The following is a 24,648-nucleotide window of genomic DNA, read 5'->3' as shown; positions in this document are numbered from 1 at the left end:
CCACTACAATACTCTCTGTATTATTTGGTGGCCACTACAATGCTCTCTGTATTATATGGTGGCCACTACAATGCTCTCTGCATTATGTGGTGGACACTACAATACTCTCTGCATTATGTGGTGGCCACTACAATGCTTTCTGAATTATATGGTGGCCACTACAATGCTCTCTGCATTATGTGGTGGCCACTACAATACTCTCTGTATTATATGGTGCCCACTACAATACTCTCTGTATTATATGGTGGCCACTACAATGCTCTCTGTATTATGTGGTGGCCACTACAATGCTCTCTGTATTATATGGTGGCCACTGCAATACTCTCTGCATTATATGGTGGCCACTACAATGCTCTCTGCATTATATGGTGGCCACTACAATGCTCTCTGCATTATATGGTGGCCACTACAATGCTCTCTGCATTATATGGTGGCCACTACAATGCTCTCTGTATTATGTGGTGGCCACTACAATACTCTCTGTATTATATGGTGGCCACTACAATACTCTCTGCATTATATGGTGGCCACTACAATGCTCTCTGCATTATATGGTGGCCACTACAATGCTCTCTGTATTATGTGGTGGCCACTACAATACTCTCTGTATTATATGGTGGCCACTACAATACTCTCTGCATTATATGGTGGCCACTACAATGCTCTCTGCATTATATGGTGGCCACTACAACGCTTTCTGCATTATATGGTGGACACTACAATGCTCTCTGTATTATATGGTGGCCACAACAATGCTCTCTGCATTATATGGTGGCCACTACAATGCTCTCTGTATTATGTGGTGGCCACTACAATGCTCTCTGTATTATGTGGTGGCCTCTACAACACCTTCTGCATTATATGGTGGCCACTACAATGCTCTCTGTATTATATGGTGGCCACTACAATACTCTCTGCATTATATGGTGGCCACTACAATGCTCTCTGTATTATATGGTGGCCACTACAACGCTTTCTGCATTATATGGTGGACACTACAATGCTCTCTGTATTATATGGTGGCCACTACAATGCTCTCTGCATTATATGGTGGCCACTACAATGCTCTCTGTATTATGTGGTGGCCACTACAATGCTCTCTGTATTATATGGTGGCCACTACAATACTCTCTGCATTATATGGTGGCCACTACAATGCTCTCTGCATTATATGGTGGCCACTACAATGCTCTCTGCATTATATGGTGGCCACTACAATGCTCTCTGCATTATATGGTGGCCACTACAATGCTCTCTGCATTATATGGAGGCCACTACAATGCTCTCTGTATTATGTGGTGGCCACTACAATACTCTCTGTATTATATGGTGGCCACTACAATGCTCTCTGCATTATATGGTGGCCACTACAATGCTCTCTGTATTATGTGGTGGCCACTACAATGCTCTCTGCATTATATGGTGGCCACTACAATGCTTTCTGCATTATATGGTTGCCACTACAATGCTCTCTGTATTATATGGTGGCCACTACAATGCTCTCTGCATTATATGGTGGCCACTACAATGCTCTCTGTTTTATGTGGTGGCCACTACAATGCTCTCTGCATTATATGGTGGCCACTACAATGCTTTCTGCATTATATGGTGGCCACTACAATGCTCTCTGTATTATATGGTGGCCACTACAATGTTCTCTGCATTTTATGGTGGCCACCAGAGGCGGATTGGCCATAGGGCTTACAGGGAAGACTCCCGGTGGGCCGACGCACCCGAGGGGCCTGTTTTGTTTGAGGACATGTGGTCCTATTTATAGACATAATGAATAAGATGCAAAATAATTTGCATATATAAAAATTTCTTTGACCTGTGATTGCAGATGATCTAGTGTATGCTCTGTCTGCCTGCTTGGCTGACATATAAGATTGAGTGAATAGTGATTGGGATACGGTTGGTGTAATAAGCAAGAAAATATATCTTTCTAAAGAATTATATAGTTTCCTAAATTCTAAAGGTGTATCACATACTGTGCTCATCAGGGACGTGCAGTCAGGGGAGGCAGGGGAGGCAGTGCCTCCCCTGTCATTAATGATTAAGATAATACAAAGAAGATGCATATGACACATATTCTGTGTCATATGTATCCTCTTAATATTATTCTTAGCATTGCTCCTCTCTTTATGTGTTTGGGAGGCACCGATCGTGGTGCCTCCCGTTGTCACTGGGGAAAGGTATTAGAGCGGGGGGCGGGCCCGGGCGGGGCCTAGCCATGGGCAGTAAAAGCCCATTGAAAATATATGGGAAAGCGGCACCATTAGAGGTGCCGCTTTCATACAGGGACGTGCTTTCAACCTATGAAAGCACGTCCCTGTCAGTGAGGCCACAGTGATTGGCCAGCGGATCCGTCACTGGATCCGCTGTCAATCACTGTGTGGGTGACGCTGGCGGAGGAGGTGCGGGCGGCTGGATGCGGCGGTGGTGCGGGCGGCGGGATGCGGCGGTGGTGCGGGCAGGCGGGTTGCGGCGGCGGTGCGGGCGGCGGAAGTTTACCTTTAGCCTGCAGAGTTTGGCAGCGGAGCGGTACCAGTTTCAAAAATGGCGCCTCAGCGTAATTTTTTAAATTCAATAATGGCCGCCGCGAGCCAATCACGGCTCGCCGTGTCATCGCGCCGCCCCCTCCGGCTGACTTATATAAGTCAGCGCAAGGCAGAGGAGCGCAGTCCGACGGCGGAGGAGGAGCTGTGAAGAGCTCCTGAAGAAAGAAGACGCCGGAAGTCCTGGATGGGCGGCGGCTATGCAAAAGAGCTTAGCAGCCGCCGCCCACCAGGTGAAGACGATGGAAGCCCTTGGGAAGGAGGCGGCCATGCAAAAGAGCTTATAGGCCGCCGCCTCCCAGGTGAAGACGTCGGAAGCCCTGGGGAGGCGGCGCCCCCCCAGGTGAAGACGCTGGAAGCCCTGGGGATGTGGCGCCCCCCAGGTGAAGATGCAGGAAGCCCTGGGAAGGCGGCGGCCACGCAAAAGAGCTTAAAGGCCGCCGCCTCCCAGGTGAAGATCCAGTTTAATAAAACGTATTTTTAAGATCGTGTGGTGTTTTATTTTTTTTCTTTACAGGTGGCCTACAGGTGCCAGCGGGCCCTTTATGTCCGGGCATGCTGGCACTTGTGGTTCTCCAAGTGCCAGCATGCTGGGGCAGGCTTGCTGGGACCTGTAGGCCACCTGTACAGATCAATATTAACATACAATGAACCCCGCACCCACTGCCACCAGGGGTGCGGGGCATAGCACCCCATTTTTATTTTTTGGGGTTCCCACTTTCCGAGGAATTCCAACCATGGGCTGACTGGCTCGGGGGGATGATTAATGTTATGGCAGGGGGACCCCACACTGAGTGTCTCCCCTGCTATGGCATTACTCCCCCTGGCTGGTTCTGCCTAGTGCTGGTTTTACTGATGTGTTGGGGGACCACACTTTTTATTTTATTTATTCCCCGGGGATGGGGGGGGGGGGGGCGATGGGGGGCTTGTTAGCCGCCAGTGCCTCCCCAACCAGTGACCTCACCGCACGTCACTGGTGCTCATAATATGTAATTTTATTTCTTTTTAACTTCCCCCTTGATGCTGGACATGCCCACTATCTGGAAAGTCTTGGGGGGAGGATGCTGCTGCCATGGCCCATGGTTAGACCTTACAACTCTGGTGCTGCCCATGTGGGGCCACTAGTACAAATTTTTCCAGGGCCGCTTTTTGTTCCCAATCCGCCCCTGGTGGCCACTACAATGCTCTCTGCATTATATGGTGGCCACTACAATGCTCTCTGCATTATATGGTGGCCACTACAATGCTTTCTGCATTATATGGTGGCCACTACAATGCTCTCTGTATTATATGGTGGCCACTACAATACTCTCTGCATTATATGGTGGCCACTACAATGCTCTCTGCATTATATGGTGGCCACTACAATGCTCTCTGTATTATGTGGTGGCCACTACAATGCTCTCTGTATTATGTGGTGGCCACTACAATGCTCTCTGCATTATATGGTGGCCACTACAATGCTCTCTGTATTATGTGGTGGCCACTACAATGCTCTCTGCATTATATGGTGGCCACTACAATGCTCTCTGCATTATATGGTGGCAACTACAATACTCTCTGCATTGGGTGTAGTACGTTATGCCGGCGGCCGGGCTCCCAGCGACCAGCATACCGACACCGGGAGCCCGACCGCCGGCATACCGACAGTGTGGCGAGCGCAAAGGAGCCCCTTGCAGGCTCGCTGCGCTCGCCACGCTATTTATTCTCCCTCCAGGGGGGTCGTGGACCCCCACAAGGGAGAATAGCTGTCGGTATGCTGGGTGTCGGGATCCCGGCGCCGGTATACTGTGCGCCGGGATCCCGACATTCGGCATACTGAAGACCACCCCTCTGCATTATATGGTGGCCACTACAATGCTCTCTGCATTATATGGTGGCCACTACAATACTCTCTGCATTATATGGTGGCCACTACAATGCTCTCTGTATTATCTGGCCGTCATTGCAATGCTCTCTGTATTATTTAGATGTCACTGAGATGTTCCCTGTATTATATGGAGATCACTGATGCTCTCTGGTTTCTATAGTGCTCAATATACTATTCTCTGTATTATATTGTAGTCACTATAATGTTTTCTACATTATCTAGCAGTCACTGCGATGCTCTCCGCAGGCCAGGCAACAGGGGAGACAAAGGGGACACCCATGCAGGGCCTCGAGGTTCAGGGGACCCCGAGGATAAGGGGCACAAAAAATAATACAGAATCAGAGGCGCTAAGACTTCAATCAAAATGGCTAAATTGCCTATTATAATGGCAATACTATACCACTCAGAACATTGAAAAAAAAATGGTATTTAAAATTCAGATAGTTTTAATTCAACATAAAATCAATGGATTACATAAAACTTTTACACCCCCATCAAACAGTACATATAAAGAAGTATATACACATAATTGCACTGATTTCAATCCACTTTTTAAAGTAGTGTAATTCAGCAGAGAGATGATGTCAGTTTGTGATGTGGATATTGAATTTCCAACCCAAGGCGTTTTCGTCACAGCGGACTTCATCAGGTGTTAAATCAGCAGAAGGGTGAATGTACACATACAAGTGTTTTTTAGAATGTTCACAATGTCATTTTGCATGGCGATGAAAAATGTAATAGTTGAGAAATCAATATATATATATATATATATATATATATATATACAGTATGTATATATATATATATATATATACACTACATACACACTTTTTTTTTAAAAGCCACTCACTGCTTTAAAAGGGGGGTGGTCAAGGGGATTGCGGGGTCCCCAAAGATATCAGTGTCCCGGGCCCCAAGATATCTGTTTATTCAGATGTATATTAAAGCATTAAGGTGAATGAAGCTGCTTAGGAGAGTGCAGGGTTTTCTGTTTGTGTATATTTGAATTCGGTAGTCACAGCCCACCGCACCCCAACCCCTGAGAATGGCGAGTGCAGTGGTTCCTCGTGTTTGTTCGTTTGTTCGTATAACAGGGTTAATTAATTTATAATTGGCCCATTTGTGACCATATCTCTCTCTCTCATGCACCTCTAAGCTCATTTACCTTTAACCTGGATCAGCTGATATTTAGGTGTGTTGGTGACTGTCTCACTTTGAAAGCCAGTAGTCTGTTGGCAGGTGAGCTGTAAACCAGGTAAGCACACTTGTGTAGTTGTTATTTGTGTTGGTGACTGTCTTACCTTTTAAAAGCCATAAGTGTGGCAGGTAAGCTCTAAACCAGAAAAGCACATTTTCCCCTATGAGACAGCAGTTGCCAGGTTTCTATTAAATCTATGTGAAAGTTTATATGATAGAGTAGGACTTGCAGTAAAATGGGGTCCCGTGGAGTGAGACGCAAGCTTACATGCATTGTACAATTCATAAACCAAAACCCCATTGTTTATTCAGATGTATATTAAAGCATTGAGGTGAATGAAGCTGCTTAGGAGAGTGCTGGGTTTTCTGTTTGTGTATATTTGAGTTCGGTGGCCACAGCCCACCGCACCCCAACCCCTGGGAATGGCGAGTGCAGTGGTTCCTCGTGTTTGTTTATATATACAGTATGTGTATATATATATATATATATATATATATATATATATATCTCCTATATATTTGCCCAAGTCTGTGACTCTGTGCCCGTAACGCTGGGCGGAGTCACAGGCACAGATCTGGCCAGGAACAGTCCCCTCCCTCTCTCCGGCCCAGTCCCCTCCCCATCTCCGCCCAGTCCCCTGTCTCCCTTCTCCCCGTACACTCTCTCTGGTGACACCGCAGCCGCTGACTGTGAGCGGAACTCACACTACCCGCGTCACAGACTAGCGGCTGCTGCAGAGTTCAGGGGGACATGCTGAGCACTGGCAGCTGCTCTCGCTCCCTCTCCCTCTCCCACCCGCGGCATCCACCCGTCACTTACCCGCGGTCGCGGTTGAAAAGGGGGCGTGGCTTCGCGGAAGGGGACGTGGCTTCGCGTCCCGACCCCCGTTTTCGGCACAACTCGCCCCCCCTCCCACCCGCGGCAACCACCCGCATCTTCCCCCCACCCGCGGCATCCACCCGTCACTTACCCACGGTCGCGGGTGAAAATGGGGCGTGGCTTCGCGGAAGGGGGCGTGACTTCCCGTCCCGACCCCCGTTTTCGGCACAACTCGCCCCCCCTCCCACCCGCGGCAACCACCCGCATCTGCCTCCCACCCGCGGCATCCACCCGTCACTTACCCGCGGTCGCGGGTGAAAAGGGGGCGTGGCTTCACGGAAGGGGGCCTAGCTTCGCGTCCCGACCCCCCGTTTTCGGCACATTGTGGGTCGGGGCAGTGCTGGCTTCTGCACTGTGACAGGAGCCGGCACTTTGGTGTCACCCCTCAGAGGGTAACACCCGGGTGCGGCCCGCACCCACGTTGTGGCGCCACTGCTCCCGCCCCCACCCGTAGCACAAACACCCGCCGCATCCACCCACCACCCGCGGCACTCCCGTCCCCTCCCCCACCCAGAGCACAAACACCCGCGCCACCCACCCGCGGAACTCCCGCCCCCTCCCCCACCGGTAGCACCAACACCCGAGGCAAACCAACCGCATTCGCCCCCCACCCGCGGCACTCCCACCCGCAGCACCAACACCCGCAACACCCACCGCATCCACCCACCACCCGTGGCACTCCACCCCCTCCCCCACCCGCAGCACCAACACCCGCACCACCCGTGGCACTCTGCCCCCTCCCCCACCCACAGCACCAACACCCGCTGGCCCCCCCTGCGGCACCCAACGCATCCCCCACATCCGCTCCCACCCGCGGCACTCACGCCCCCACCCGTAGCTCCCACACCTGCAGCACCCCCCGCCCCTCCCCCACCCGCTGCAACCCTGCCCCTCCCCCATACCCACCTCTCCCCCCTGCTGCACCCTTCACCCAACCCGCACCACCACCGCAACTGCCCCATCCTGCACCCACCCCTCCCCCACCCGCACCACCTCCCCAACCCTCGGAACCCCAGCAGCTGCCTCCCACCACCCAACTGCACCACCACTGCTCCAGCCCCTGCCCCCCCTCCGCACCTGTCCCCCACCCACATCACCTCCCCCACCCCCATCATCTACAGACACCTCCCCCACCCCCAGCACTTCTACAAACCATCACCCAACCTCCCCCTCTGCAACCCCAACTCCCCCTACATCGACCCTCCCCCACACACAGCACCTCCAGACCCCCTCCTTCATCCACAGCCTCCTGCACCTGCCCCTCCACCACCAGCATCTACAGACCCCATCCACACCCCCTCCCGCCCCCCCAACCCACCCGCAGCATCCTCACACCCGCCCCTTCCCCACCGCCGCACCCCCTCCCCTGCCCCTCCCCGCCGCAGCTGCACCAACCGCCCTACCCCAACTGCGGTATCCCTGCACCGGCACCCTCCCCCAACCACCGCAGTAGCACACCTGGCCCACCGCAACCGCCGTAACCCCACACCCACCACTCATCCACAGCGCCTACGGACCCCCTCCCCCATCCGTGCTATCCCCGCACCCGCCCCTCCCCTAGCTACCGCACATCCACATCACCTACCACATCCAGATCACGTACCCCACCCGCAACACCCCCGCCACTTCCACAACCACAGCACCTACCCGCCCGCATTATCTACAGGCACCCTCCACATCTGCGGACCTCCCACACCTGCCCCTCCCCCACCCGCAACACCTCTGGACCACCACCCGAACCACCCCTCCGGACTCCCTCCCCCATCCACAGCTCCCCCGCATCCACCCCTCCCCCATCTACAACATCTACATCCCCCATCCGTGCCATCCCACACCTCCCCCAAGCACAGCACTTCTAGAACCCATCACCTAACCTCACCCCCCCGCACCTCCAAACGCACACCCCTACTTTGCCCCTCCCACACACACATCACCTCCATACCCCCTCCTTCATCCACAGTCCCCCCCCCCTCCCCCACCAACAGCAACTACACTCCCCATCCGCGCCCCCTCTACACCTCCCCCTCCCCCACCCACAGGACCTCTGCACCCTTTACGCCATCCATGCCCCTGCACCCACCCCTCCGCCACCCACAACACCTCTGGACCCCTCCCACACCCAACCCTCCACCACACGTAGCACCTCGAATCACCATCCACAGCCGCTACAAGTGATTCCCACGGATAGGAACCTCACTGAACCCACCCCCTTTCCAAACCCCCCAAACTCTTTTGTGAGTATAGTTGCTAGCAATGGACATTGGATTAATTAGAAACACTAATACTGTGGCCATTATGTGTATAAGCAACACTGCTACCTATGCCCATTGTGTATAAGTGGCGCTGCTACCTGTGCACACTGTGTGTATAAGCGGCTCTGCTACCTGTGGTCACTGTGTGTATAAGCGGCTTTGCTACTTGTGGGTATTGTGTGTATAAGCCGCTCTGCTACCTGTGGGTATTGTGTGTACACGTGGCTCTGCTACCTGTGCCCATTGTGTGTATAAGCACCTCTGCTACCTGTGGGCACTGTGTATAAGCGCCTCTGCTACCTGGGGGTATTGTGTGTATAAGCGGCTCAGCTAGCTGTGGGCACTGTGTGTATAAGCGTCTCTGCCCCCTGTGGGTATTGTGTGTATAAGCGGTTCTGCTACCTGTGGGTAATGTGTGTACATGTGGCTCTGCTACCTGTGCCCATTGTGCGTATAAGCCCCTCTGCTACCTGTGGTCACTGTGTGTATAAGCGCCTCTGCCCCTGTGGGTATTGTGTGTATAAGCGGTTCTGCTACCTGTGGGTAATGTGTGTATAAGTGGCTCTGCTACCTGTGGGTATTGTGTATATAAGCGGTTCTGCTACCTGTGGGTATTGTGTGTATAAGCGGCTCTGCTACCTGTGGGCATTGTGTGTATAAGCGGCTCTGCTACCTGTGGCCACTGTGTGTATAAGCGCCTCTGCTACCTGTGGGTATTGTGTGTATAAGTGGCTCTGCTACCTGTGGCCATTGTGTGTATAAGCGGCTCTGCTACCTGTGGGTATTGTGTGTATAAGCGCCTCTGCTACCTGTGGGCACTGTGTGTATAAGCCCCTCTGCTACCTGTGGGCACTGTGTGTATAAGCGCCTCTGCCCCCTGTGGGTATTGTGTGTATAAGCGGCTCTGCTATCTGTGGGCACTGTGTGTATAAGCGCCTCTGCCCCCTGTGGGTATTGTGTGTATAAGCGGTTCTGCTACCTGTGGGTATTCTGTGTATAAGCGGTTCTGCTACCTGTGAGTATTGTGTGTATAAGCGGCTCTGCTATCTGTGGGCACTGTGTGTATAAGCGCCTCTGCCCCCTGTGGGTATTGTGTGTGTATAAGCGGCTCTGCTACCTGTGGCCACTGTGTGTATAAGCGGCTCTGCTACCTGTGGCCATTGTGTGTATAAGCGGTTCTGCTACCTGTGGGTATTGAGTGTATAAGCGGCTCTGCTACCTGTGGCCATTGTGTGTATAAGCGGCTCTGCTACCTGTGGCCACAGCACCTTTGTATCTTATCTACAGTGCATTGCTGTTACTCATCTGGTACTTCATAATGCAGACACTAGCAATATATACTACACTCTACACTATGTTATTCATTGTGCCCTGCGGCCACTCTGCACGCCCTCACAAAGGCCTACACCCCCTTGACAATCGCACGCCCTCCCCCCTTAAAATATTTACCCACTGCCATAAAAAAAAACCCAGGTAATACTCCATATAATAACAATTATAGCACAGCTGAAGCCCGTGCAGGGGATAATGGATCGTAGCCCCTTGCAACGGTATTTTCTGTCTAACACCTTCCCTCTCTTTATCCTCTCCCTACCACCCTGCATCTCCCTATCCTTTACCGATCGCACAGCGTTTCTGTACATTCCCTTTCTCTCCCCCTACGCCTCTCTATCTTATCTCAACCGGAACCGATTTCTGTATGCCCTCTATACTGCCTTGCGTTTCTGATTCTGTTATCTACCGCCCTGCGTATGTTCAAAGGCGTGCAGAGGTTAACGGGGCGTAGCCCCTAACGACGGTGTGAAGAGCGCCCGTAGGGCGCGATGAATCACCTAGTATATATATATATATATATATATATATATATATACACACTACATACACACTTTTTTTTTAAAAGCCACTCACTGCTTTAAAAGGGGGGTGGTCAAGGGGATTGCGGGGTCCCCAAAGATATCAGTGTACCGGGCCCCAAGATATCTGTTGCTGGTCCTGCTCTTTGTACTACATAATTATTCATTAAGGTTGCAAACACTGACAGCCACAGTGCATCAAGGAGAAGTGGACTGGGGTCAGTAATGTCCTATGATTATTACAGCATGTATAAAATGTCTCCTGTTATTTCTATTTAAAAGCTAAACATATAGAAGCATATAAATTGCATTTGATATAAAGTCTAGAGATGAGCGCCGGAAATTTTTCGGGTTTTGTGTTTTGGTTTTGGGTTCGGTTCCGCGGCCGTGTTTTGGGTTCGACCGCGTTTTGGCAAAACCTCACCGAATTTTTTTTGTCGGATTCGGGTGTGTCTTGGATTCGGGTGTTTTTTTCAAAAAACCCTAAAAAACAGCTTAAATCATAGAATTTGGGGGTCATTTTGATCCCAAAGTATTATTAACCTCATAAACCATAATTTACACTCATTTTCAGTCTATTCTGAATACCTCACACCTCACAATATTATTTTTAGTCCTAAAATTTGCACCGAGGTCGCTGTGTGAGTAAGATAAGCGACCCTAGTGGCCGACACAAACACCGGGCCCATCTAGGAGTGGCACTGCAGTGTCACGCAGGATGTCCCTTCCAAAAAACCCTCCCCAAACAGCACATGACGCAAAGAAAAAAAGAGGCGCAATGAGGTAGCTGTGTGAGTAAGATAAGCGACCCTAGTGGCCGACACAAACACCGGGCCCATCTAGGAGTGGCACTGCAGTGTCACGCAGGATGTCCCTTCCAAAAAACCCTCCCCAAACAGCACATGACGCAAAGAAAAAAAGAGGCGCAATGAGGTAGCTGACTGTGTGAGTAAGATAAGCGACCCTAGTGGCCGACACAAACACCGGGCCCATCTAGGAGTGGCACTGCAGTGTCACGCAGGATGGCCCTTCCAAAAAACCCTCCCCAAACAGCACATGACGCAAAGAAAAAAAGAGGCGCAATGAGGTAGCTGACTGTGTGAGTAAGATAAGCGACCCTAGTGGCCGACACAAACACCGGGCCCATCTAGGAGTGGCACTGCAGTGTCACGCAGGATGGCCCTTCCAAAAAACCCTCCCCAAACAGCACATGACGCAAAGAAAAAAAGAGGCGCAATGAGGTAGCTGACTGTGTGAGTAAGATAAGCGACCCTAGTGGCCGACACAAACACCGGGCCCATCTAGGAGTGGCACTGCAGTGTCACGCAGGATGGCCCTTCCAAAAAACCCTCCCCAAACAGCACATGACGCAAAGAAAAATAAAAGAAAAAAGAGGTGCAAGATGGAATTGTCCTTGGGCCCTCCCACCCACCCTTATGTTGTATAAACAGGACATGCACACTTTAACCAACCCATCATTTCAGTGACAGGGTCTGCCACACGACTGTGACTGATATGACGGGTTGGTTTGGACCCCCCCCAAAAAAGAAGCAATTAATCTCTCCTTGCACAAACTGGCTCTACAGAGGCAAGATGTCCACCTCATCATCATCCTCCGATATATCACCGTGTACATCCCCCTCCTCACAGATTATCAATTCGTCCCCACTGGAATCCACCATCTCAGCTCCCTGTGTACTTTGTGGAGGCAATTGCTGCTGGTCAATGTCTCCGCGGAGGAATTGATTATAATTCATTTTAATGAACATCATCTTCTCCACATTTTCTGGATGTAACCTCGTACGCCGATTGCTGACAAGGTGAGCGGCGGCATTAAACACTCTTTCGGAGTACACACTTGTGGGAGGGCAACTTAGGTAGAATAAAGCCAGTTTGTGCAAGGGCCTCCAAATTGCCTCTTTTTCCTGCCAGTATAAGTACGGACTGTGTGACGTGCCTACTTGGATGCGGTCACTCATATAATCCTCCACCATTCTTTCAATGTTGAGAGAATCATATGCAGTGACAGTAGACGACATGTCCGTAATCGTTGTCAGGTCCTTCAGTCCGGACCAGATGTCAGCATCAGCAGTCGCTCCAGACTGCCCTGCATCACCGCCAGCGGGTGGGCTCGGAATTCTGAGCCTTTTCCTCGCACCCCCAGTTGCGGGAGAATGTGAAGGAGGAGATGTTGACAGGTCGCGTTCCGCTTGACTTGACAATTTTCTCACCAGCAGGTCTTTCAACCCCAGCAGACTTGTGTCTGCCGGAAAGAGAGATCCAAGGTAGGTTTTAAATCTAGGATCGAGCACGGTGGCCAAAATGTAGTGCTCTGATTTCAACAGATTGACCACCCGTGAATCCTTGTTAAGCGAATTAAGGGCTCCATCCACAAGTCCCACATGCCTAGCGGAATCGCTCCGTGTTAGCTCCTCCTTCAATGTCTCCAGCTTCTTCTGCAAAAGCCTGATGAGGGGAATGACCTGACTCAGGCTGGCAGTGTCTGAACTGACTTCACGTGTGGCAAGTTCAAAGGGCATCAGAACCTTGCACAACGTTGAAATCATTCTCCACTGCACTTGAGACAGGTGCATTCCACCTCCTATATCGTGCTCAATTGTATAGGCTTGAATGGCCTTTTGCTGCTCCTCCAACCTCTGAAGCATATAGAGGGTTGAATTCCACCTCGTTACCACTTCTTGCTTCAGATGATGGCAGGGCAGGTTCAGTAGTTTTTGGTGGTGCTCCAGTCTTCTGTATGTGGTGCCTGTACGCCGAAAGTGTCCCGCAATTCTTCTGGCCACCGACAGCATCTCTTGAACGCCCCTGTCGTTTTTTAAAAAATTCTGCACCACCAAATTCAAGGTATGTGCAAAACATGGGACGTGCTGGAATTTGCCCATATTTAATGCACACACAATATTGCTGGCGTTGTCCGATGCCACAAATCCACAGGAGAGTCCAATTGGGGTAAGCCATTCTGCGATGATCTTCCTCAGTTGCAGTAAGAGGTTTTTAGCTGTGTGCGTATTCTGGAAAGCGGTGATACAAAGCGTAGCCTGCCTAGGAAAGAGTTGGCGTTTGCGAGATGCTGCTACTGGTGCCGCCGCTGCTGTTCTTGCGGCGGGAGTCCATACATCTACCCAGTGGGCTGTCACAGTCATATAGTCCTGACCCTGCCCTGCTCCACTTGTCCACATGTCCGTGGTTAAGTGGACATTGGGTACAACTGCATTTTTTAGGACACTGGTGAGTCTTTTTCTGACGTCCGTGTACATTCTCGGTATCGCCTGCCTACAGAAGTGGAACCTAGATGGTATTTGGTAACGGGGGCACACTGCCTCAATAAATTGTCTAGTTCCCTGTGAACTAACGGCGGATACCGGACGCACGTCTAACACCAACATAGTTGTCAAGGCCTCAGTTATCCGCTTTGCAGCAGGATGACTGCTGTGATATTTCATCTTCCTCGCAAAGGACTGTTGGACAGTCAATTGCTTACTGGAAGTAGTACAAGTGGGCTTACGACTTCCCCTCTGGGATGACCATCGACTCCCAGCAGCAACAACAGCAGCGCCAGCAGCAGTAGGCGTTACACGCAAGGATGCATCGGAGGAATCCCAGGCAGGAGAGGACTCGTCAGAATTGCCAGTGACATGGCCTGCAGGACTATTGGCATTCCTGGGGAAGGAGGAAATTGACACTGAGGGAGTTGGTGGGGTGGTTTGCGTGAGCTTGGTTACAAGAGGAAGGGATTTACTGGTCAGTGGACTGCTTCCGCTGTCGCCCAAAGTTTTTGAACTTGTCACTGACTTATTATGAATGCGCTGCAGGTGACGTATAAGGGAGGATGTTCCGAGGTGGTTAACGTCCTTACCCCTACTTATTACAGCTTGACAAAGGGAACACACGGCTTGACAAATGTTGTCCGCATTTCTGGTGAAATACTTCCACACCGAAGAGCTGATTTTTTTGGTATTTTCACCAGGCATGTCAACGGCCATATTCCTCCCACGGACAACAGGTGTCTCCCCGGGTGCCTGACTTAAACAAACCACCTCACCATCAGAATCCTCCTGGTCAATTTCCTCCCCAGCGCCAGCAACACCCATATCCTCCTCATCCTGGTGTACTTCAACACTGACATCTTCAATCTGACTATCAGGAACTGGACTGCGGGTGCTCCTTCCAGCACTTGCAGGGGGCGTGCAAATGGTGGAAGGCGCATGCTCTTCACGTCCAGTGTTGGGAAGGTCAGGCATCGCAACCGACACAATTGGACTCTCCTTGTGGATTTGGGATTTCGAAGAACGCACAGTTCTTTGCGGTGCTTTTGCCAGCTTGAGTCTTTTCAGTTTTCTAGCGAGAGGCTGAGTGCTTCCATCCTCATGTGAAGCTGAACCACTAGCCATGAACATAGGCCAGGGCCTCAGCCGTTCCTTGCCACTCCGTGTGGTAAATGGCATATTGGCAAGTTTACGCTTCTCCTCCGACAATTTTATTTTAGGTTTTGGAGTCCTTTTTTTACTGATATTTGGTGTTTTGGATTTGACATGCTCTGTACTATGACATTGGGCATCGGCCTTGGCAGACGACGTTGCTGGCATTTCATCGTCTCGGCCATGACTAGTGGCAGCAGCTTCAGCACGAGGTGGAAGTGGATCTTGATCTTTCCCTAATTTTGGAACCTCAACATTTTTGTTCTCCATATTTTAATAGGCACAACTAAAAGGCACCTCAGGAAAACAATGGAGATGGATGGATACTAGTATACAATTATGGATGGACTGCCGAGTGCCGACACAGAGGTAGCTACAGCCGTGGACTATTGTACTGTACTGTGTCTGCTGCTAATATAGACTGGATGATAATGAGATGTAGTATGTATGTATAAAGAAGAAAGAAAAAAAAACCACGGGTAGGTGGTATACAATTATGGATGGACTGCCGAGTGCCGACACAGAGGTAGCTACAGCCGTGGACTACTGTACTGTGTCTGCTGCTAATATAGACTGGTTGATAAAGAGATGTAGTATGTATGTATAAAGAAGAAAGAAAAAAAAACCACGGGTAGGTGGTATACAATTATGGATGGACTGCCGAGTGCCGACACAGAGGTAGCTACAGCCGTGGACTACCGTACTGTGTCTGCTGCTAATATAGACTGGTTGATAATGAGATGTAGTATGTATAAAGAAGAAAGAAAAAAAAACCACGGGTAGGTGGTATACAATTATGGACGGACTGCCGAGTGCCGACACAGAGGTAGCTACAGCCGTGGACTACCGTACTGTACTGTGTCTGCTGCTAATATAGACTGGATGATAATGAGATGTAGTATGTATAAAGAAGAAAGAAAAAAAAACCACGGGTAGGTGGTATACAATTATGGATGGACTGCCGAGTGCCGACACAGAGGTAGCTACAGCCGTGGACTACCGTACTGTGTCTGCTGCTAATATAGACTGGTTGATAATGAGATGTAGTATGTATAAAGAAGAAAGAAAAAAAAAACCACGGGTAGGTGGTATACAATTATGGACGGACTGCCGAGTGCCGACACAGAGGTAGCTACAGCCGTGGACTACCGTACTGTGTCTGCTGCTAATATAGACTGGTTGATAATGAGATGTAGTATGTATAAAGAAGAAAGAAAAAAAAAACCACGGGTAGGTGGTATACAATTATGGATGGACTGCCGAGTGCCGACACAGAGGTAGCTACAGCCGTGGACTACTGTACTGTGTCTGCTGCTAATATAGACTGGTTGATAAAGAGATGTAGTATGTATGTATAAAGAAGAAAGAAAAAAAAACCACGGGTAGGTGGTATACAATTATGGACGGACTGCCGAGTGCCGACACAGAGGTAGCTACAGCCGTGGACTACCGTACTGTACTGTGTCTGCTGCTAATATAGACTGGTTGATAAAGAGATGTAGTATGTATGTATAAAGAAGAAAGAAAAAAAAACCACGGGTAGGTGGTATACAATTATGGATGGACTGCCGAGTGCCGACACAGAGGTAGCTACAGCCGTGGACTACTGTACTGTGTCTGCTGCTAATATAGACTGGTTGATAAAGAGATGTAGTATGTATGTATAAAGAAGAAAGAAAAAAAAACCACGGGTAGGTGGTATACAATTATGGACGGACTGCCGAGTGCCGACACAGAGGTAGCTACAGCCGTGGACTACCGTACTGTACTGTGTCTGCTGCTAATATAGACTGGTTGATAAAGAGATGTAGTATGTATGTATAAAGAAGAAAGAAAAAAAAACCACGGGTAGGTGGTATACAATTATGGATGGACTGCCGAGTGCCGACACAGAGGTAGCTACAGCCGTGGACTACTGTACTGTGTCTGCTGCTAATATAGACTGGTTGATAAAGAGATGTAGTATGTATGTATAAAGAAGAAAGAAAAAAAAACCACGGGTAGGTGGTATACAATTATGGACGGAGTGCCGACACAGAGGTAGCTACAGCCGTGGACTACCGTACTGTACTGTGTCTGCTGCTAATATAGACTGGTTGATAAAGAGATGTAGTATGTATGTATAAAGAAGAAAGAAAAAAAAACCACGGGTAGGTGGTATACAATTATGGATGGACTGCCGAGTGCCGACACAGAGGTAGCTACAGCCGTGGACTACTGTACTGTGTCTGCTGCTAATATAGACTGGTTGATAAAGAGATGTAGTATGTATGTATAAAGAAGAAAGAAAAAAAAACCACGGGTAGGTGGTATACAATTATGGATGGACTGCCGAGTGCCGACACAGAGGTAGCTACAGCCGTGAACTACCGTACTGTGTCTGCTGCGACTGGATGATAAATAATGATATAAAAAATATATATATATCACTACTGCAGCCGGACAGGTATATATTATATAATGACGGACCTGCTGGACACTGTCTGTCAGCAGAATGAGTTTTTTATAGAATAAAAAAAAAAACACCACACAAGTCACACGACGAGTGTTTAACTTTTTCAGGCAATCACAATATAGTATACTACTAACTATACTGGTGGTCAGTGTGGTCAGGTCACTGGTCAGTCACACTGGCAGTGGCACTCCTGCAGCAAAAGTGTGCACTGTTTAATTTTAATAATATGTACTCCTGGCTCCTGCTATAACCTATAACTGGCACTGCTCCCCAGTCTCCCCCACAATTATAAGCTGTGTGAGCACAGTCAGATATATACATAGATGATGCAGCACACTGGGCTGAGCAGTGCACACAGATATGGTATGTGACTGAGTCACTGTGTATCGTTTTTTTCAGGCAGAGAACGGATTATATTAAATAAAACTGCACTGTCTGGTGGTCACTGTGGTCAGTCACTACTAAACTCTGCACTCTCTACAGTACTCCTAAGCTCCAGTAAATCAAGTGTCTCTGTCTCAAATCAATCTCACTCTCTCTCTTCTAATCTAAATGGAGAGGACGCCAGCCACGTCCTCTCCCTATCAATCTCAATGCACGTGTGAAAATGGTGGCGACGCGCGGCTCCTTATATAGAATCCGAGTCTCGCGAGAATCCGACAGCGTCATGATGACGTTCGGGCGCGCTCGAGTTAACCGAGCAAGGCGGGAAGATCCGAGTCGCTCGGACCCGTGAAAAAAAACATGAAGTTCGGGCGGGTTCGGATTCCGAGGAACCGAACCCGCTCATCTCTAATAAAGTCCAAGTACTGCTGATACGGAGGCTTCCTTTAAGACATTGATAGCGCAAATAGAGGGTTCATTCGGCTTTAGGAGCGTACAGACTCCACAAATTCAAAATGTCACATGTCTGAGGGCTCATAATATGTTACGGGTACAATCATCTATAGAACCCTATTAAAACTTGCACTGCAAGTCAAGGGCAAAGGCCCTCATTCCGAGTTGTTCGCTCGCAAGCTGCTTTTAGCAGCATTGCACACGCTAAGCCGCCGCCCTCTGGGAGTGAATCTTAGCTTAGCAGAATTGCGAACGAAAGATTCTCAAAATTGTGAATAGAAATTTCTTTGCAGTTTCTGAGCAGCTCGAGACTTACTCTGCCAGTGCGATCAGTTCAGTCAGTTTCGTTCCTGGTTTGACGTCACAAACACACCCAGCGTTCGCCCAGACACTCCCCCGTTTCTCCAGCCACTCCCGCGTTTTTCCCAGAAACGGCAGCATTTTTACACACACTCCCATAAAACGGACAGTTTCCGCCCAGAAACACCCACTTCCTGTCAATCACACTCCGATCACCAGAACGAAGAAAAAACCTTGTAATGCCGTGAGTAAAATACCAAACTTCATAGCAAATTTACTTGACGCAGCCGCAGTGCGAACATTGCGCATGCGCAGTTAGCGGAAAATCGCACCGATGCGAAGAAAAATAACGAGCGAACAACTCGGAATGAGGGCCAAAATGCGAATCTGCCCGTATTTTTAGAGCAGAAATCATTTACAAGGCAAAAATGATTGCCGCTTAAAAAAAATATATTTTAAAACATTACTTAAATCATTTAAAATATTAGTGTATTGCAACATTTACTAACACTAGTCACAGTACCTCATCCACGTTTAATGTTTGCCATTTGCACATACTGTAAGTATGAATACGTTTTCAGTGTGGCCTCTAACATGCGAGAACCATTTGGTCCTAATTCTACGATTGAACTTGATCACCTTTCTCCAATTTTTAAACAGTCACAAATTTTTTGAAATTTTGGCAAACTATTTCATTGTTCTATTGATTTGCCAAACCAATTCTAGTTAAAAGTAGTGATGAGCGGATTCGGTTTTACTCGGTTTTACTCGGTTCTCAAAACGGCATCTTATTGGCTATCCAAAACACGTGACATCCGTGAGCCAATAAGATGCCGTTTTGAGAACCGAGTAAAACCGAGTAAAACCGAATCCGCTCATCACTAGTTAAAAGTAAGTACAACTGAAGTTTGGAAATGTTTTGGTTCATCGGTGTAACTATTACTCTTTATTGAAATAATAGAGATCATAGCGAAGTACAATCAGTATTTTCTTGAATGAAAAGAGAACTTAACTTGAAAGTCTTCTACAACAATTGAGTGCATTCGGTTTTTGGTTTAGAGGCCTTGAATTGGCACCAAAATACGGCCACTGTTAGACTATAACTATTTCTTTATGTTTATTTATATCCATTTTTTTTTTCATTGTGGTGTAAAACAGGTTACCCGGAAGAGACATATCCTGTGTATGACCCATCAGCTTGCAAGCGGAGGCCCCAAACGATTTTCGTAGACTGCTCTGTGCTGTCCCAGCCCTCAGCAGAGGAGATTGCGGAGCAGATGGAATTTGCCGAAGTCTACGATCGTTTATACGCAGAGAACCCTGAAGACGACAGCGGTAATGCCGCAGCAGAATACAAACTCTATACTGATCCTCCACATAGCTGTACCATCACCCCCAAGGAAGAGCTCTGCGACGAAGATAGTGCTGAGATGTGGTGCGATAGTGAGGATGAGGAAGATGATCCAGCGATTATAGCGGAGAACGCGGGGTTCAGCTCCGACAGTTGCAGCGAAGGGGATCCCTCTGCGGGTGATTGTACCACCAAGTCACCCATGGACGGAGAGCCACCAGGATCAGTCACCGACTCCAACCAAGATGGAACAGACACTGTACGGAAAAGGAGCAAAAAGTCATCGGAATGCTAAACATTCCGGAATGCGTTCTTGTGGTGATTGGTTAGGTGCTCCTTCCATACACAGGTGTTGTGGGACAGGGGAACCAAATTGTCTATTTGTAAACTCAAGCATGGAGCAGATATGGTGATCATTATTACTACCAGAAGGCACTATGGCCCAGAGGGCAAACTATTCACACTTGGGCCTCTAGGTGCTACTCATTAGCTAGAGAGCCTTATCCATATTATAGCATGGATTAACTCTGCAATCCTATGTCCTGAAATGGGGAGATGTAGCCTCTGCTCTTCATCTAGACTGCTGGTTTCAAAATGCTGGCTATAATAGAGATATCTGACAGCGCAATGTTATATCTTTACATGCGTCATCTTCTCTGCAGTGCAAAATTCCTAGTTGTGTTGCATGAACATCACCGTGTGCCGCTCTTATTTCATGCTGACTGGGTCGTACTAAAGAACTGCAATCATACGAAGCTGTAGAACAAGTAAAAGGATTTTCAGATTGTCCCTAGTAGGGTGTTCATCACTGTGCCATTTTTAACTTTTAGTCTATTACTGTTCTTGCTGTAATCTGTAGCATGCATATATAATGCATTTACCGTCCAGTGTTCCTGTGAGACAAGAATCATCGATACCATCTATACCACCAAGCACGTTCCCTGCAACCTATATTATACAAGCAATAGTTACCGACTTGCTAGCACTCCCAAGGAAGTAAATTGCACAGCAAATAGTGTCCCAGATAGTGCGGAGAGAACAACATTTTGACATCTGACAGTGAGTTGTCAAGTGTGTACGTTTAAGGGTTCTGAACAACTTTAGTAGAGAATGCATCACAGAAATAAAGGATTATTAACCAGATATTGCAGCTATCTCCTGCATTAATGGCAGAATTAGAGCACACTGTCATCCCAATACACTGCTATTGTGCAATCAAGCTCCGTAAATCTAAAGGTTTTTTAGCAGTGGACTGCGATAGCTATTGATACATTGGCTTGCTCTTTCCTAGGACAGCGCTACCGGAGTGGGATGAGGTATCCAATTAGATCTCTCCGCCTTCGCAGGCTCTCACAAAGCGCATGCGGGACCTAAGGTAGAGCATGCATTGTATTCTGACATACTGCATATCCGAGCTGATGTCCTGGGTAATTGCCTCCAAACTCGTTCCAAAATGCCTCAAATAACGGCGATATGGGGAACAGTAAAATTTGGGGCACATCTTACAATCTTGACAAATAGGCCCCCTAGAGGCAGAATTTACAGTGCAGCTACATGAACAGTGTGGAGGTCATTTTGAACATGTAAACACTGAGAAGAGGGTTGATAATATACTGGGGACGTAGTTGAGGACAGACTTATATGAGGTGGTAAGGCTCTTTTATTGATCTCATTGAAATGAAAGTGCCAATGTATTTCTTAATATTAAACAATAGAACAGGCAATTTGCATTCCATGTATAGAGCTGGGCTGCGCTACTAGGTGATTACTGGACTCGGAAATAAAAGTGCCATTTACTAGTTATATTTGTTGGGTTTTTTTCACTCTTGCTACAATCAGACTATTTGTGACTACCATTAAATAAAGAAGTACATAATGTTCTTTGCTATTTTCCGTATCCGCCTTTGATCTTTATTTTTAGTTGGAATAATCAGTGGAATGCTGCCTAAAGTGAATACAATGTAACACTTCTGTTCTTGCACCCTGCTAGGGTATAAAGTACAGGGTACCCCCTCCTGAGAACTTCTGCAGAACAATAATACTATGCGCTGTGCAACTTTGTAAGAGATGTTATATTTCCGGATAATTCAATTTCGTAGCTGACTGCGCAGTGTTGGGGATGCTATTTTTGAATACCTTTTGTGCCTTCATGAATGCATCACACCTGTTGGCTTGATCCTAGCTTTTAACTATAGAAATAATCCGGTGACCGAGTATTTCTACAGCAATTATACACAACACTTTAATTGAGGAAAATGGTTCTTGTAGATCAGAGATTTTCAACCTTTTACAACTCGCGGCACACTGAACAAGATTTAAATATTGCCAAGGCACACTCAGATATAATGGATATGCATGGTGCAGTTGCGTGTCCTAGGATGTCATGTCGCAGCTTCTCCATAGGTAATGCCTGAGCCACATCTGAGAAAGCCAGAAGAGCCCAACACTGCCCGGGGCCCAAAATTAGAACTGGTTCTGCAACCGCTAAACCCACCAGTATTGATCGTGCCAGGGCCTCAGTAGCGGCAAAACACTGACGGGCCTGGCTCTGCTTCTATGGCGGCACACCTGTAGACTGCTCAGGGCACACTAGTGTGTCACGGCACAGTGGTTGATAAACACTGCTGTAGATTGATCACATTTGGCAACGTGTTCCTACTGGTATTTTGGGGATTTTATGTATCCTTAACACAAGACGTCTTCAAGAAAGCAGCCAATCGGTTTATTTGGAGCCAGTGACATCACTGAGACATGATGCACTTGTGTGCGGCGCACTCCTAATGACATCACAGTGATATTAGAGGTAAACTAGGATTGTGCTGCATGTAAAATCATATACAGTGATAATGACTAGTCTCACTCCATCAGTAATCGGATGGACCAATGGGCTGATTCCGAGCATGAACTAAAAATGGCGAGCTATGTATACAAAGCATATGTACATGTATGTCCTTCAATGACTTGAGAACCCCCCCATACATCAGAGATGTATTGGGGCAATGGCCTGATCCCGTAACGGCTGGGTTGGGGAATCAAGAATATTAAACATGTTTAAAAATCCTGATTTCCTGATCTGGGAATTTAACACGTTTTCAGCTGGAGAATCGGGGCAGGTGATGTATGGGGCCTCTAGATAAAAATATTCTTGTGCAAGTACCATACTTCTATTATGGATAAAGGGAGTCATTCTGACCCGATCGCATGCTGCAGTTTATCGTAGAGGTGCGATCGGGTCAGAACTGCAAATGCGCCAGCGGCACAGTGCGCCGGCGCATGCCGGATGGCCGAAGGCCGTTGGGCCGCTAAAATTCGCCTCTGCCTGATTGACAGGCAGAGGCGGTCGCAGAGCGGGAGGGGGCGGAACAGCAGTGTTTGGCCACCATTTTGTGGGCGCCATTTCGTGGGACGGGCCGCAGCGGCTGCGTGATGTCACACGCACTCGCTGCGGGCCGGAGAGTGACGAGTAGCTCCCGGCCAGCACGCTAAAGCTGTGCTGGTCAGGAGCTACTCTTGAAGTGCAAAGGCATCGCCGCTGTGCGATGCCTTTGCACTTCTGCGTGGGGGAAGGACGGCACTGACATGCGGGGCGGACTAGACCTGTGCTGGGCGTGCCCCCGCATGTCAGTGTGAATGATCGTAGCTGTGCTAAATGTAGCACAGCTACGATCATCTCGGAATGACCCCCAAAGTGCCGTAGATCATTCACTAATACATGGGGATGTCAATCACAGCTCCTTAATGTGCGTTATCAGACAACCGGGAAGCAGAGGGCAATTCATGTCAACAGGATGAAGGGGAGAGGATTAAAAAAGTTGGGGGGGGAAATGTAAATGAAAACTGTTGCACAATTAGTAATTATTAATAATTAACAATAATACAATTAATAGTAAATTCTAAATCATGTGTAGTTAATGAAGCAGCCCTTGCAGCTGTTAACGCATGAACATCACACGTCTGTTTCTCTGCCCTCAGTATACACAGCACAGTACAGACAGAAAGTACAGTACCATAGTATAAAGCTGCAGACTTAGGGGCCCATATATCAACGAGTGATAAAACTCATTGGGACAGATGGAGAAGTGATAAACCAGTGATAAGAGCAAGGTGATAACGCACCAGCCAGTCAGCTCCTAAAGGGGGGTACACACGGAGAGATCCGTGCTTAAAATCTAAGCAATCTTGCTAGATTGCTTAGATTTTAAGCACGGATCTGCCGTGTGTATGCCCTCCAGCGATAGCGATGTGCGGCCCCGCGCATCGCTATCGCCGATGCTAGATTGAGCTGCATGCAGGCTCAATCTAGCGGGTCGCTCACTTCACCGTTGTGTGAAGTGAGCGGCCCCCCGTCGGCTTTCCCCCTCGCTCAGCACATCGCGCTGTGCTGAGCGGGGTGAGAGATGTGTGCTGAGCGGTCTGTGTTAAGATCGCTCAGCACACATCTCTCCCGTGAGTACCCCCCTTAACTGTCAATTTACATGTTGGAGCTGATTGGCTGCTGCGTTTATCACCTTGTACTTATCACTGCTTTATCACTTCTTCAGGCTTAATATATCTGCCCCACTGTGGATGATAAAACTTGTTGCGTATGATAAGTGGTGCTCCAGCCAATGAACTACCAACTGTCATTTTTCAAACACATGACAGTTAAGGCCCGTACAC

General features: G+C 48.5%; 1 protein-coding gene across 1 annotated transcript in view; it reads left to right on the top strand.

Moving 5' to 3' along the window:
- Positions 1-21,882, top strand: part of RIC3 (RIC3 acetylcholine receptor chaperone) — a 110,872-nt gene extending 88,990 nt beyond the window's left edge. The window contains exon 6 of the mRNA XM_063944034.1: positions 19,797-21,882. Within this exon, the coding sequence (XP_063800104.1) occupies positions 19,797-20,284 (488 nt within the window). The 3' untranslated portion in view covers positions 20,285-21,882. The remainder of the gene's footprint in view (positions 1-19,796) is intronic.
- Positions 21,883-24,648: the final 2,766 nt, after the last annotated feature.

Source organism: Pseudophryne corroboree, chromosome 11 (assembly GCF_028390025.1).
Source record: "Pseudophryne corroboree isolate aPseCor3 chromosome 11, aPseCor3.hap2, whole genome shotgun sequence".
In the NCBI taxonomy this organism is placed as follows: domain Eukaryota; kingdom Metazoa; phylum Chordata; class Amphibia; order Anura; family Myobatrachidae; genus Pseudophryne; species Pseudophryne corroboree.
The sequence above is the reverse complement of the archived record's forward strand: the minus strand, read 5'-3'. Positions and strand labels throughout refer to the sequence as shown.